This window comes from Ranitomeya imitator, chromosome 4 (genome assembly GCF_032444005.1).
Source record: "Ranitomeya imitator isolate aRanImi1 chromosome 4, aRanImi1.pri, whole genome shotgun sequence".
NCBI lineage: Eukaryota > Metazoa > Chordata > Amphibia > Anura > Dendrobatidae > Ranitomeya > Ranitomeya imitator.
In genome coordinates this window covers 397,445,512-397,458,085 of record NC_091285.1, presented here as the reverse complement: position 1 = coordinate 397,458,085, position 12,574 = coordinate 397,445,512, and the positions used below count along the sequence as shown (strand labels likewise).

At 48.4% G+C, this 12,574-nt stretch overlaps 1 protein-coding gene across 2 annotated transcripts in view; it reads left to right on the top strand.

Annotated features, from left to right (window-relative positions):
- Window positions 1-11,658, top strand: part of RBM17 (RNA binding motif protein 17) — a 42,534-nt gene extending 30,876 nt beyond the window's left edge. For both annotated transcript variants that reach the window (XM_069765317.1, XM_069765318.1), the window contains exons 10-12: window positions 80-178; window positions 1,748-1,820; window positions 11,410-11,658. In XM_069765317.1, the coding sequence (XP_069621418.1) occupies window positions 80-178; window positions 1,748-1,820; window positions 11,410-11,507 (270 nt within the window). In that variant the 3' untranslated portion in view covers window positions 11,508-11,658. The remainder of the gene's footprint in view (window positions 1-79; window positions 179-1,747; window positions 1,821-11,409) is intronic.
- The last annotated feature ends 916 nt before the right edge of the window (window positions 11,659-12,574 follow it).

The following is a 12,574-nucleotide window of genomic DNA, read 5'->3' as shown; positions in this document are numbered from 1 at the left end:
TCTCTGTGGATGTATGTGCCCCTATTGACTGTATCCCAATGCCCTCACAATCTGAACCCTTCTACCAACTCTCTTACAGAATATGGTGGGTTCAGGGGAAGTGGATGAAGATCTGGAGGGCGAAACAAAAGAAGAATGTGAGAAATATGGCAAAGTTGGAAAATGTGTCATTTTTGAGGTAAGGACAGTGATTTATCTGTTAACAGACCATTATTCTTTACATGGTTCTGTTCATATTAATAATTGCAACTGGTCGTATTGTAGGAAACCACTGCTAAAGAGGTAAAGCGGCTATGCAGGATTAGCAAAACATGGCTGCTTTCTTCCAGAAACTGCTGTACTCCTGACATGTCTGTACTCCTGATTTGTCTGTTTTAGGAAATATTAATAATCCCCATGAAGAAAGTTTCTGAGCATCTTTATTTGGGACTGTATTCTCTTATCCCTCCTTGAAATGTAAAAATAAATGGCCAACTACTTGTTACAATTCATCTTGCCAAGGGCTGTGCGTGTGTCCCTACAATCTGTCACTGTCATCACTGATGGATATTGCCAAAGTGTGCAAGGACACCACCCTCCCTCACTGGAAATGCCCACTTGTCAATTTATTTATACATTTCTAGGAGGAATAACAGTGGAACAGCAGAAGGCAGAGTTATGCATAACCAGAATTGTTATATTATGTGAAATACAATTTTTACTAGAACAGCCATGTTTTTCTAATACTGGAAACCTTTTTTCATGTAACCCTTTCGCTGACTGGTTAATTATCACTCTTTTGACAAATCTCGAACAATAAAATAAAAAAAAAAACCTCAATACCTCCTTACCCGTGTTCTGAAAGTAGACACCTGGCACGTTGTGAAAATGTCTGCCAGCAATTTGCATGCATTCCTACCTTTTATCTAATTTTCTTTTTTCCAAGATGTAATAATAATGTTAGCAAATACCTTAAATTAGAAATATAGTATAGTTCTTCTAATTTGCTATGTTGCTTACCCCATGTGCAGGGCATTGCAGTAGCCTAGGTATCCATGGTTACAACCACTAACCCCTAGCTGTCACTATATGAGTGGTCGTAATCATGGATGGATACCTGAGCTACTGCAATGCCCTGCAGAATTCTTATGGAGTTCGAGTATCAAGTAATGCGTGTATTTTTTTTTTTTTGTTGTGATTTTTACAGAGGATAACTGGGACTTTAGATAAAATAGGTATGTAGTTGCTAACAGAGGCAACCAGCTGTCTGTTGTACCCGGTTCCGGTCATTGACCGCTCCTGTCAGAGATTCAGCTCCTCTCTGTCAACAGAGCAGCAGTTTCTCTTCCTGTTGACAGGCGGGACTACTTGTGTCATGCTGCTTGACAGCAGACTCCCGCTGCCTAATTGGGTAAGCTGGCTATCAGTCACCATGACACCAGTAGTCCTGCCCTGAGAAACTGCTGCTCTGTTGACAGGGAGTAGCTGAATCTCTGGCAGGAGTGGTCAATGACCGGCACTTGGTACGAGAGGCAGGTAGTTGCCTCTGTTAGCAACTAAATGCCTTTTATTTTTTTTCTTTAAATCCTGGATATCCCCTTTACAAATCACAATGCAGCTGATGGAATTGGTTTTGCTACCTTTCTTACTGGTATCAGTGGCACTATTCTTATTGCTGGACAGAAAATGGCCACACTCACAGACACAATATTTGTGTAACAGAAGTGACTTCATAAGCTAATGGTCATAATGTTTGTCTTTTTATTAGATCCCCGGTGCTCCAGACGATGAGGCAGTGAGGATATTTTTGGAATTTGAGCGAGTGGAATCGGCTATAAAAGGTACACTGCAAAGAGGCTCAAACAATTAGTAATGGAGGCTACTTTCTTTATCGCCTCTCATTGGGGGACACCGGAACCATGGGTGTATGCTGCTGCCACTAGGAGGCTGACACTATGCAAATAAAAAAAGATAGCTCCTCCTCTGCAGTGTACACCCCACCGACTGGCATTATACTCTTCAGTTTAGCTTAGTGTCAGTAGGAGGTGGACACGGGTCTTTCATTAGACCCTTATCTACCTCAATGTGCGTCGTTTCTTTTCAGGTTGTCCGGAGGGATACAGGGTGAGCAGTCACACCTGTAGTCCCACAAAGCGGACTATGAGTACGGCGAGTACTGCCACCCCGTATCCTCATAGATCCCTCTCCAGGACCAAGAGCCTAGCACACAAGCGTGCTCAGAAGTCCGGTCCTGGCTCCGTCCCCCACCCACTCGCCTTCCAGAGCCTGTCGGTCGGAGGAGACGACGTCCACCAGCTCCAAGGACGTCTAATATCTTCCATGTTTTTAAGGTTAGTACGACGGCGTGGGATGTTAGATAAGTATTTGGTGCTCCTTATCAGTTCTTCTTAGGGGGCCTCTTGGATTCCCTACCTTACCTGCTACTTTGTGCAGCACGGCGCCTTACAGGCAGCCCCACTGCTATTTCTGCGGCCGCACTACTACTTCTGTGGCCGCATCTTTTCTGCTCTGGTATTAGGACACCATCTTTTGCGCGGCGGCTCTGTTGTCTGGCCGCGCTGTTTCCCCACGGCGGCGATCTTCAGGCAGACGCGCTGATCTTTTCTCGGTGGTCGTACCCTTTTAGGTGGCCTAAAGTAAAAGCCGGCGGCCGCAGGAGACGACCGCTGCCGCTGGGAGGAGCCGCGGTCGTCTCCTGCGGCCGCCGGCTTTTACTTTAGGCCCCGGCTCCTCCCGGGGCCTACTTCCTCTTTACATGCGGCGTCTGCCGCGCCTGTCAGACGGGACGCCCGCATCCTTTCCTTTGCGCCCGCACTCATTTCAGCGGTCACCGGCTTCTAATTTAGGCGTCGGCTTCTCCCGGGGCCTACTTCCGGTGCCGCGCTCCGCCCACTTCCTGTTTCATCGGGCGGGCTTTTCTCCCGCCCGACATACTGTGCCCTGCTCATCGGCGCCCCTCTGTCTGGCTCTGCCCCCTTCCTCCAGGGACAGCGTCTGTGTGTGCTCACCACTTCTCAGCTGAGGAGCTCACGCAGCGCGCGCCACACCTTCGCCACTGCATCTTCCGTGGGCATAGCATCTGCGCAGAATCCAGCACCTCAGGGCAGGAGTTCTCCACCGACAAGTGGGACATCTTCCAGGACCGTGAGTAGCTGCACTGCAGACTGACACCCCCCTCTGCCCCACTGTCCCCTAACCCACTGGCATCTTCAGGGACCTTTCAAAATGTCTACCTCTAAAGGAGGCCGCTCTCGCCCCCCTACTTCTTCTTTTTCTGCCTTAGTCACGTACTTTGCTTGCTCGTCCTGTAACAGCAAACTTCCCTCAGGTCAATCCTCCCCGCTGTGTCAGTCCTGCAGCAACCCGATTATTCCCACCGCCCAGGATCCCCCGGCTGTTCCGCCCAAGAGTGATTTCCCCCCCCTCCCCCATCCCAGGCTGGGCCGCCTCTCTGTCACAATCGGTGGCCGATTTAACACGGTTGTCTCAAACCCTGGCGTCCGCGCTTGATCGGTTACCCCTGCAGACCCTGGCCGTAGTCAGCGGGTCGCAGGAACCACCGCCCGAGCCCTCCTTGATAAGCCACAAAAGGTCCAGACAGGAACGTCGGTCTGAGTCCTCTTCGCGCTCCATCTCGCCACACGGCCCTCCCCTGCTGTCGGCGTCTCCTCGACCTTCCTCCCCCGAGTCAGGCGAGGCATTCTCTGATGCGCCCTCGGAGGATATTTCGGAGCTGGATTCTAACCAAATCGCCACCATGAGGGAGATGGTGCAGAATCTCATTGGGGCAGTAAACCAATCTTGTGGCATAAAAGATCCCTCTACGGAACCCGCAGATCAGGCGGTTTCATTTAGACGGGCAAAACCACCTTCTAAGTTTTTTGCTCCTCATCCTGAATTCGAGGAAGTCATGTCCAGAGAGAGAGAGAACCCCACTAGGCGTTTTCAGAGGGGAAAACGCCTGGGTGTGCTATATCCCTTTTCTCCAGAAGTTACCACCAATTGGACGGTCTCTCCCTCGGTGGATCCACCTTTGTCCAGGCTGTCCACCAACACAGTGCTTCCTCTGTCCGGCGGAGCATCTCTGAAGGACTCTAACGATAGGGCTATAGAATCCTTTGCGAAGTCAGCCTTTGAAGCGGCTGCAGCGGCCATATGCCCAGCTTTTGCTTCCACTTGGGTTTCTAAATCCATCTCCAAATGGGCCAAAGAGCTCCGTCGTGTTATCCTGGACGGGGCGCCTCCCGTGCAACTAGCGGAGCTGGCCAACCAGATTTCCCACGCCGGTGAATACCTGGTCTCTGCCTCCCTGGATGTCGCGTCTTGTGCGGCTCAGGCTTCCAGCAATGCCGTTGCCATCCGCCGCACTGTTTGGCTCAAGGCCTGGCAGGCGGACTTATCTTCTAAAAAGTCCCTCACTAGTCTGCCCTTCCAGGGCTCTCGTCTCTTTGGTTCCCAGCTGGATCAAATCATTAAGGACGCCACCGGGGGTACAAGTTCTCTTCTCCCCCAGGCTAAGCCTCGTTGCCCTCCTTCTAGGCGGCAGTTTCGCTCTTTTCGGCCCTTTCGTCGCTTCGCTGCGTCAAACTCCTTTTCCCAGCAGCAACAAAGGCTACAGGCACGTCAGGAGAAGAAGGCGGTGTCCTTTAGGCCCACTCCATCCTGGCGTCCTCGCTATTCCCAGGGTAGATCCTCCGGGCCCAGGACTGGAAGATCCACCTCGGCATGACTCTCGGCAAGACTCCAGCCCAACTCCCAGATTGGGCGGCCGTCTTCTCCTTTTCAGGGACGTCTGGATTTCCGCAGTAGAGGACGCATGGGTCAGGGAAGTTGTATCCTCGGGATACAAGATAGAGTTTGCCTCCCGACCCAGGGATCGTTTCTTCCAATCCCGTCCTCCAAGAGATCCCGCTCTAGTTCCGGGCTTCTTCGCAGCCATCGCTTCTCTGCTCAAATCCGGGGTAATCGTTCCCGTCCCAGAGAAAGAACGGTTCACGGGTTTCTAATCAAACCTTTTTGTGGTACCGAAAAAAGACGGCAAGGTTCGCCCCATTCTGGACCTCAAATTGCTGAACAGGAGAGTTCGCCTGAGACACTTCAGGATGGAATCCCTTCGTTCAGTAATTGCTTCCATGGAGGCCAAGGAATTTCTATGCTCAATAGATATCCAGGATGCCTACCTCCATGTCCCGATATTTCCCGGACATCACCGTTTCCTGCGCTTCGCAGTGCAACGGGAACACTTTCAATTCGTCGCCCTGCCGTTCGGTCTCGCAACCGCTCCAAGGGTGTTCACGAAGATCATGGCAGCGATGATGGCCATATTGAGAGTCAGAGGCCTGGTCCTTTTTCCATACCTCGACGACATCCTCATCAAGGCACCGTCCTTTTCTCAGGCTCACGAAAGCCTGTCCATTGTTCTCGACACCTTAGCCCGTTTCGGGTGGCTGGTCCACCGGAAGAAGTCCTGCCTTATTCCTTCTCAGCGCATCATTTTTCTGGGCATGCTATTCGACACTCGTCAGACCAGAGTCTTCCTTCCCAAGGACAAGAGATCCACTCTTTGTCGGGACATACGCTTGCTCCAGGGTCCTCGGCCTCCCTCCCTCCGATCGGCCATGAATGTTCTGGGGAGGATGGTAGCTACCTTGGAAGCGATTCCCTTCGCCCAATTCCATTCCCGACCCCTTCAGCAAGCCATTCTGTCTCAGTGGGACAGGTCTGTCTTCTCCCTGGATCGGCTGATCAGACGCTCTTCTCGGGTCAAGCGGTCTCTCAACTGGTGGCTGACGTCACCTCTCATCTCCCAGGGCAGGTCCTTCCTTCCAGTTCACTGGCAGGTGGTGACAACGGACGCTAGCCTGCTCGGCTGGGGTGTGGTTTTCCGTCACCTGACGGTTCAGGGCCGTTGGTCGTCGCAGGAGTCAACTCTGCCAATCAATGTCCTCGAAATTTGGGCCATCTTTCTGTCCCTCCGCCACTGTGAAAGGATTCTCAGGGGTCTGCCAGTCCGGATCCAGACGGACAATGCCACGGCTGTGGCATATGTCAACCATCAGGGGGGGACCCGGAGCTCCTTGGCCCTTGCCGAGGTATCCAAGATTCTCCTTTGGGCAGAGGCAACGGTTCTGGTGATATCCGCGGTGCACATCCCCGGCGTGGACAACTGGGCCGCCGACTTCCTCAGCCGCGAAGGCCTCGCGGCAGGGGAATGGTCCTTGCATCCGGAGGTCTTCCATCAGATTTGTCTTCGATGGGAGACTCCGGACGTGGATCTCACAGCGTCCCGAATGAACAGGAAAGTTCCGCAGTTCGTCTCCAGGTCTCGCGATCCTCTCGCAGTGGGCGTCGACACTCTGGCCATTCCTTGGTCACAGTTCGGGCTACCCTACCTGTTCCCACCCCTTCCTTTACTCCCCAAACTGTTGAAGAAGATCAAAGCGGAAGGGTGCCAGTCATGTTGATCGCCCCGGATTGGCCCAGGAGAGCTTGGTTCGCGGAGCTCGTCAACCTTCTCGCGGACGCTCCCTGGCGCCTTCCAGACAGGCCCGATCTGTTGTCTCAGGGTCCGATCTGTTGTCTCAGGGTCCGATCTGTTGTCTCAGGGTCCGATCTGCCACCCGAATTCTCGGTCGCTCAGTTTAACGGCGTGGCTGTTGAGACCGCGGTTCTAAGAGCGTCCAGCCTTTCGGACCGGGTAATTCACACCATGATTCAGGCTCGGAAGCCTTCATCTTCCAGGATCTACTACCGTACCTGGAAGGCTTACGTCCGTTGGTGCGAGTCCAACCGCGTTCCATCCATGTCCTTTTCTCTGCCTTCTTTTGGCCTTCCTTCAGGCAGGACTGGATTCGGGCCTGGCTCTTAGCTCCCTGAAGGGCCAGGTCTCTGCGCTTTCCATCCTCTTTTAGAAGACCTTAGCTTCTCGGCCACAGGTTAAGACCTTCAAGGAGTAGCCCACGCTGTCCCGCCGTACAGGGCCCCTGTGGACGCATGGGACTTAAACCTGGTACTGGACGTTCTGAGGGCTTCTCCCTTTGAGCCTCTTAGGGAGATTCCTCTATCTGTTCTTTCTTGGAAGGTGACCTTTCTGGTGGCCATCACGTCTATTCGCCGCGTTTCCGAGTTGGCGGCCCTGTCTTGCCGTCCTCCGTTTTTGGTCATTCACCAGGACAAGGTGGTCTTCCGGCCCCCACCTTCCTTTCTTCCGAAGGTGGTTTCCACCTTCCACCTCAACGAGGACATCGTTCTACCTTCCTTTTGTCCAGCTCCGACTCATCCTCTGGAGCGATCGTTGAACAAGCTAGACCTCGTCAGGGCAGTGAGGATCTATCTGGATAGAACGTCCTCTTTCCGGAAGATGGATTCTTTTTTCGTCATTCCTGATGGCACGCGCAGAGGCCAACCGGCTTCTAAGGCGACTATTGCTCGCTGGATCAGTATGGCAATTTTGGAGGCTTACCGGGTCAAGAACAGAGTGCCCCCTCCTGGGATCAAGGCTCACTCTACCCGGGCAGTCGGCGCCTCCTGGGCGGTGCACCACAGGACTTCCGCCCTACAGCTTTGCAAAGCGGCAACTTGGTCTTCCATCCACACATTCGCCAAATTTTACAAGGTCCATACCTACGCTTCGGCGGACGCCAGCCTAGGCAGAAGGATCTTGCAGGCGGCAGGGGTGAGTCCTCTGACCTGATGGAAGTCTGGTTTTCCCGCCCGTGGGACTGCTTTGGGACGTCCCATGGTTCCTGTGTCCCCCAATGAGAGGCGATAAAGAAAACAGGATTTTTGGCTGCTTACCGTAAAATCTGTTTCTTGGAGCCTCCATTGGGGGACACAGCTCCCTCCCAACGTTTTTGTTATATGTTCTCTGACTGTTCTCACGTTTACAGTTCTCAAGTTTGTGGTTATGGTTTTTCAACCTTGTTTCATTATCTCCTACTGCTTTCTCACTAACTGAAGAGTATAATGCCAGTCGGTGGGGTGTACACTGCAGAGGAGGAGCTATCTTTTTTTTCATTTGCATAGTGTCAGCCTCCTAGTGGCAGCAGCATACACCCATGGTTCCTGTGTCCCCCAATGGAGGCTCCAAGAAACAGATTTTATGGTAAGCAACCAAAAAATCCTGTTTTTTACCTCTTGGGCCTCTTTCACACTTCCATTTTTTACAATCAGTCACAATCCGTCAAAATGTTGAAAAGACGGATCCTGTGCATATTGTAAAATAACGGGTGCACTGGGTCTGTTTTTTTGACGGATCCGTCAAGGCAATGTGCACACGTTGTGTATGTGTCTTTGCCGCGTTTTTCCGCTGCAAAAACGCATACACAACCTAGGTTAAAAATAATTTAAAAAAAAATCGTGATATTCTTAGCTTCCGGCGTCACCCGCAGCCTTACTGATGCTCGCGATGCTGCCGGCAGCTCCTATTCCCAGTAATGCCTTGTGAAATGACCCGATAACGTAGTGATCTCGTGAGAACGGGAGCTCCCGGCGCATCGTGAGCATCAGGAAGGCCGAGGGAAGGCTGCGGGTGACGCCGGAAGGTAAGAATATCACGATTTTTAAAAAAATATTTTTAACATTATATATTTTTACTATTGTTGCTGTATAGGCAGCATCAATAGTAAAAAGAGAGAGCATTTCCCTAACGGGAAATTCTTCCGCGCATGCTCAGTTTCAAAAGACGGAACCCGTCGCTGGATTCCTGCTTTTGACAGTCAGCGACGGATCCTGCGTCCATAGGCTTCCATTATAGCCAACGACGGACAGCGCAAGATCCGTCGCTGAGTGATTTTTCAACGTACAGAAAAAAACGTTCCTCTGTGCGTTGTCTCTGCCTGACGGACAGCAATTTTACGACCGATCCAGTGCACGACGGATGAAACGGAAGGCCATCCGTCACAATCCGTCGCTAATACAAGTCTATGAGAAAAAAACGGATCCAGCAGAAACATTTGCTGGAATCCGTTTTTTTCACAAAACGACGCATTGTGACGGAAAAAGAAAGATGGAAGTGTGAAAAAGGCCTTAGGCCTGTTTCCAATAGCCACTTAAGGGTGCAGCCACACACTGCAACTGACCACATAACAAAAATACTACACATCTGTAATGCACCAATGTACGCACAATTATGAAACAAAATCTGGCAGAAATTTGCCAATGTGCTGGGTGGAGGTTTGGCCCACATGCCCAGCTGCCATGTTCTATCCTGAGAGTACCAGTATTGCTGCATGCAGATTATGCTTATTGATGTAACACCGCAGCAGGTAGAGGCAAAGTACAAAAATGAGTGGTAACTGCAGTCCTGCCACATTATGCTCGGCATCTAAAGATACCTGTAAACTCGCGGCAGGAAAATAACCTCTTCGTCTACTAAAGCTTACATCACTGCCCTTCTACACTAATAGATTCATATACATAATCATAAAAATATGGTCATAGGAAACCATGATTTTAGCTGTGTACTGCAATATTGTTGTATTGAACATTGGTTATATGTACAACTGCTCTTTATCACTACTTTTTATTGTACTTTTCTATTAGCATTTTCTTGCCTAATGTTGTCATTGTGTCAGAACTTGCCCGCCATGGTTTTATTATAGGTCAGAGTAGCGCTGTATTGTGAGGAGGATAAATTAGATTAAATGTGTTATGTTACTACTTCTTATTTATTGCGTGGCTTGGTTTCATGCATTTTACAAGTTGCGGAAGAAATGGTCCTGGAGTTGTATTGATGGCTTTATGCTATGCAGCGTTATATGATCACTATGTTAATTTGCATGTGATTTCCCACATTCTTGGAGCGTTATTGGAGACGAGAACAATCCGAATTACATTGCATGGGAACAGGAGATGTAAGAAAACAGTCACGAGGAATGTTGATCACTTTTCATGCTTAGAATAGAATAGTTTCTGGTTTTGGCTTGAAAATTACAAGAACTATAGGTTATTAATGGAGAGCAGTTCTCATGAGCGACGTATCTCACAGGTAGACGTGCTGCTAATGGGGCTCTCTAAAAAGGTCACCATTGCTAGTTTTTGTGAAGGACACAATAGTGTGTACATTTCCACTGATGTCATTCCCGCACAAGCTAATTTCTGTCCACCCAGTGTATGCGATCAGTCATGTAAATGTTTGCGTGCCCTTGGAAAGCATTTTGGTGGAACTGTTGACATGGTGTCCATAGTGATGTGCTACTTTATGGTCATGATAAATTGCCACTGTCATGTGACAAAAAGGCTTTACCTGCCATTTTAGGAGATTTAGCCAAATGCTGGCATAATAAAGATAACCGTAACTCGCTTTTGAAATCCCACGCTTGTACTCATCGGTCGTGTAGTGTCGACACGAAAATAGCTGTAGGGGTGGTGGCTCATAGGTGAGGCAGCGATGGAATATTGGGGTATTTGAAAAGTGAGTTCTGGTCATAAAATCTTGGTCAACCCCTATAATTATACAATGCACATTGTCTGATGATTGATAGAGTGTTGTAGCCTAGATTCACAGAGGATCCCAAGATAAATGGAGTGTTGTGATGAAACGGCTACAGCTGGGGAATACCAGGCTGTTGCACAACTCTTGGGGTAAACGATAGAAATAGCTAGAAGAGCATAACTCAATAAAATAAAGCGTAACTTTTACTAATGATACATCTAATACTTTTTGGAGGGTGTCCGTAGTGGGACTGATTTGGGCCTGTCCTTGCGAGGACAGGAGTCATTACTGGGGCACGACAGGGGTTTAGGAAACAGGTCCCCCGCCCCCATATCTCTACCCCACAACTACTGGACCCTCCCGGGGACCCTGCATCATTGGCATGGGGACCCTTTGTCCATAATTGGTGAGATCAAACCACTTTTTTTATCTGAGCACAGTTTTCGGCGTGAGCACTTATTTTATATGGTGTATTGTTTTGTCCACTTTTTAATATTAGTAAAAGTTACGTTTTATTCTATTGAGTTATGCTCTTCTAGCTGTTTCTACAAGATAAATGGAGGCAGAAAATGACCAGGTAGAAATAACTGACCAGAACTTTTTATTACTTGAACATTTGTTAAACTTTTTATTGAAGGCTTACATATATTTAATACTTTTTTTTAAGATCAGCCGTGACTATTCGGCTTCGCTGATCTTTCATGTATTTTCACTGGACAGGTCGAAGAAAGCTGCTGCCAGACAGCAAAGCAAAAGTGTCATGTTTAAATTCACCCTGTGCTCAACCATTATATCTCCAGACCTCATTTGTTGGGGAAGAGTTGAGAGGCTCTCATACACATTAGATTGTCAGACCAACCCTCTGGTATCGGGGGCTTCTGCTGACTGTAATCTAATGCGTCTTGAGGTCTTCATTGTACATGAGATGCACAGTCTGTTCTGATCATTGAAGATTTTTCTTTCTTTTTCTCCAGCTGTGGTGGACCTCAACGGGAGATATTTTGGAGGTCGAATAGTGAAGGCTTCCTTCTACAACCTGGACAAATTCAGAACTCTGGACCTTGGAGAATAATTCTGACTGTAGTCCTAAACTTTGAGGAGAGCAGTCTCCTCAGAGTGCTGTGGACCATGTGTGTCATCTACTTTGATGTAAATTTATCACGTTTATTGTGATAAGGTTGTGTTTCTTGTTTTTATAGTATAAAGAACCTTTTAAAACCGCACCCATCTTGTGTGTTTGTACTGTTCTCGCTCTTCATTTAATCCAGTTATGTGTTTTTTGTCGAGATATTGCAAGATTTCCCTCTAAATTCAGTTTGGGTTTTCTGCAGTTTTAATCCGTTCCTTTTGTCCAACTGAACTTGAATTTTTTTTTCATCCAAAAAAGAGGATTTAAGGATGAGAACACTGTAGAAGATAATTTTTCAATGTCACCCTTCCATCTTATGTCTACTCTGTGACCATTAACTATTATAGGAAACAAGCTGTTAGCCAGCTTTATACATGTGGGGATTCCCTAGCAACCAGGCAACCCCCACATGTACTTATGCTGGCTAACAGATGTAAATCATTCAGCTGCGGCAATAAAAACTAAATTTCCGAGCACTAAAAAATACTCGGAGGACACCCGAGCGTGCTCGGTAAATCTCGAGTAACGAGTATATTCGCTCATCACTAGTAATTATGCAACACAAATGAAAATTCTAGTAAAAGGACATCATGACACGTGGACCTCGATAATAACGTGTTCTGGTTGCTAAACGTACTTATTCATATGAACATCTAATTCTAACTAAAAAAATGTAACTACATTTTCTAAAAGTTAAATCAAATGATATAATCATAAAATAATCAATATACACTAAATGAAGAAAAAGTATTGGGGCCCATCTATTAATCGTTTCAGGTGCACATAAGCCAGTCCCTCGTCATTTATTCTGCCTTTACAAGGTCTGTGAAATAATGGTTTATTCTAAACCAGTCACTGAATTTCAGTATGATCCTGTAATAGGACGCAACTAATCAGTTTGTGAAATGTCTTCCCTCCTGAGTATTCCACCTTCAACTGTGAAGGCTATTATTGGTAGGTGGAAGTATTTTTGGAACTATGGTTTCTCAGCCATGACGTGGCAGACCACT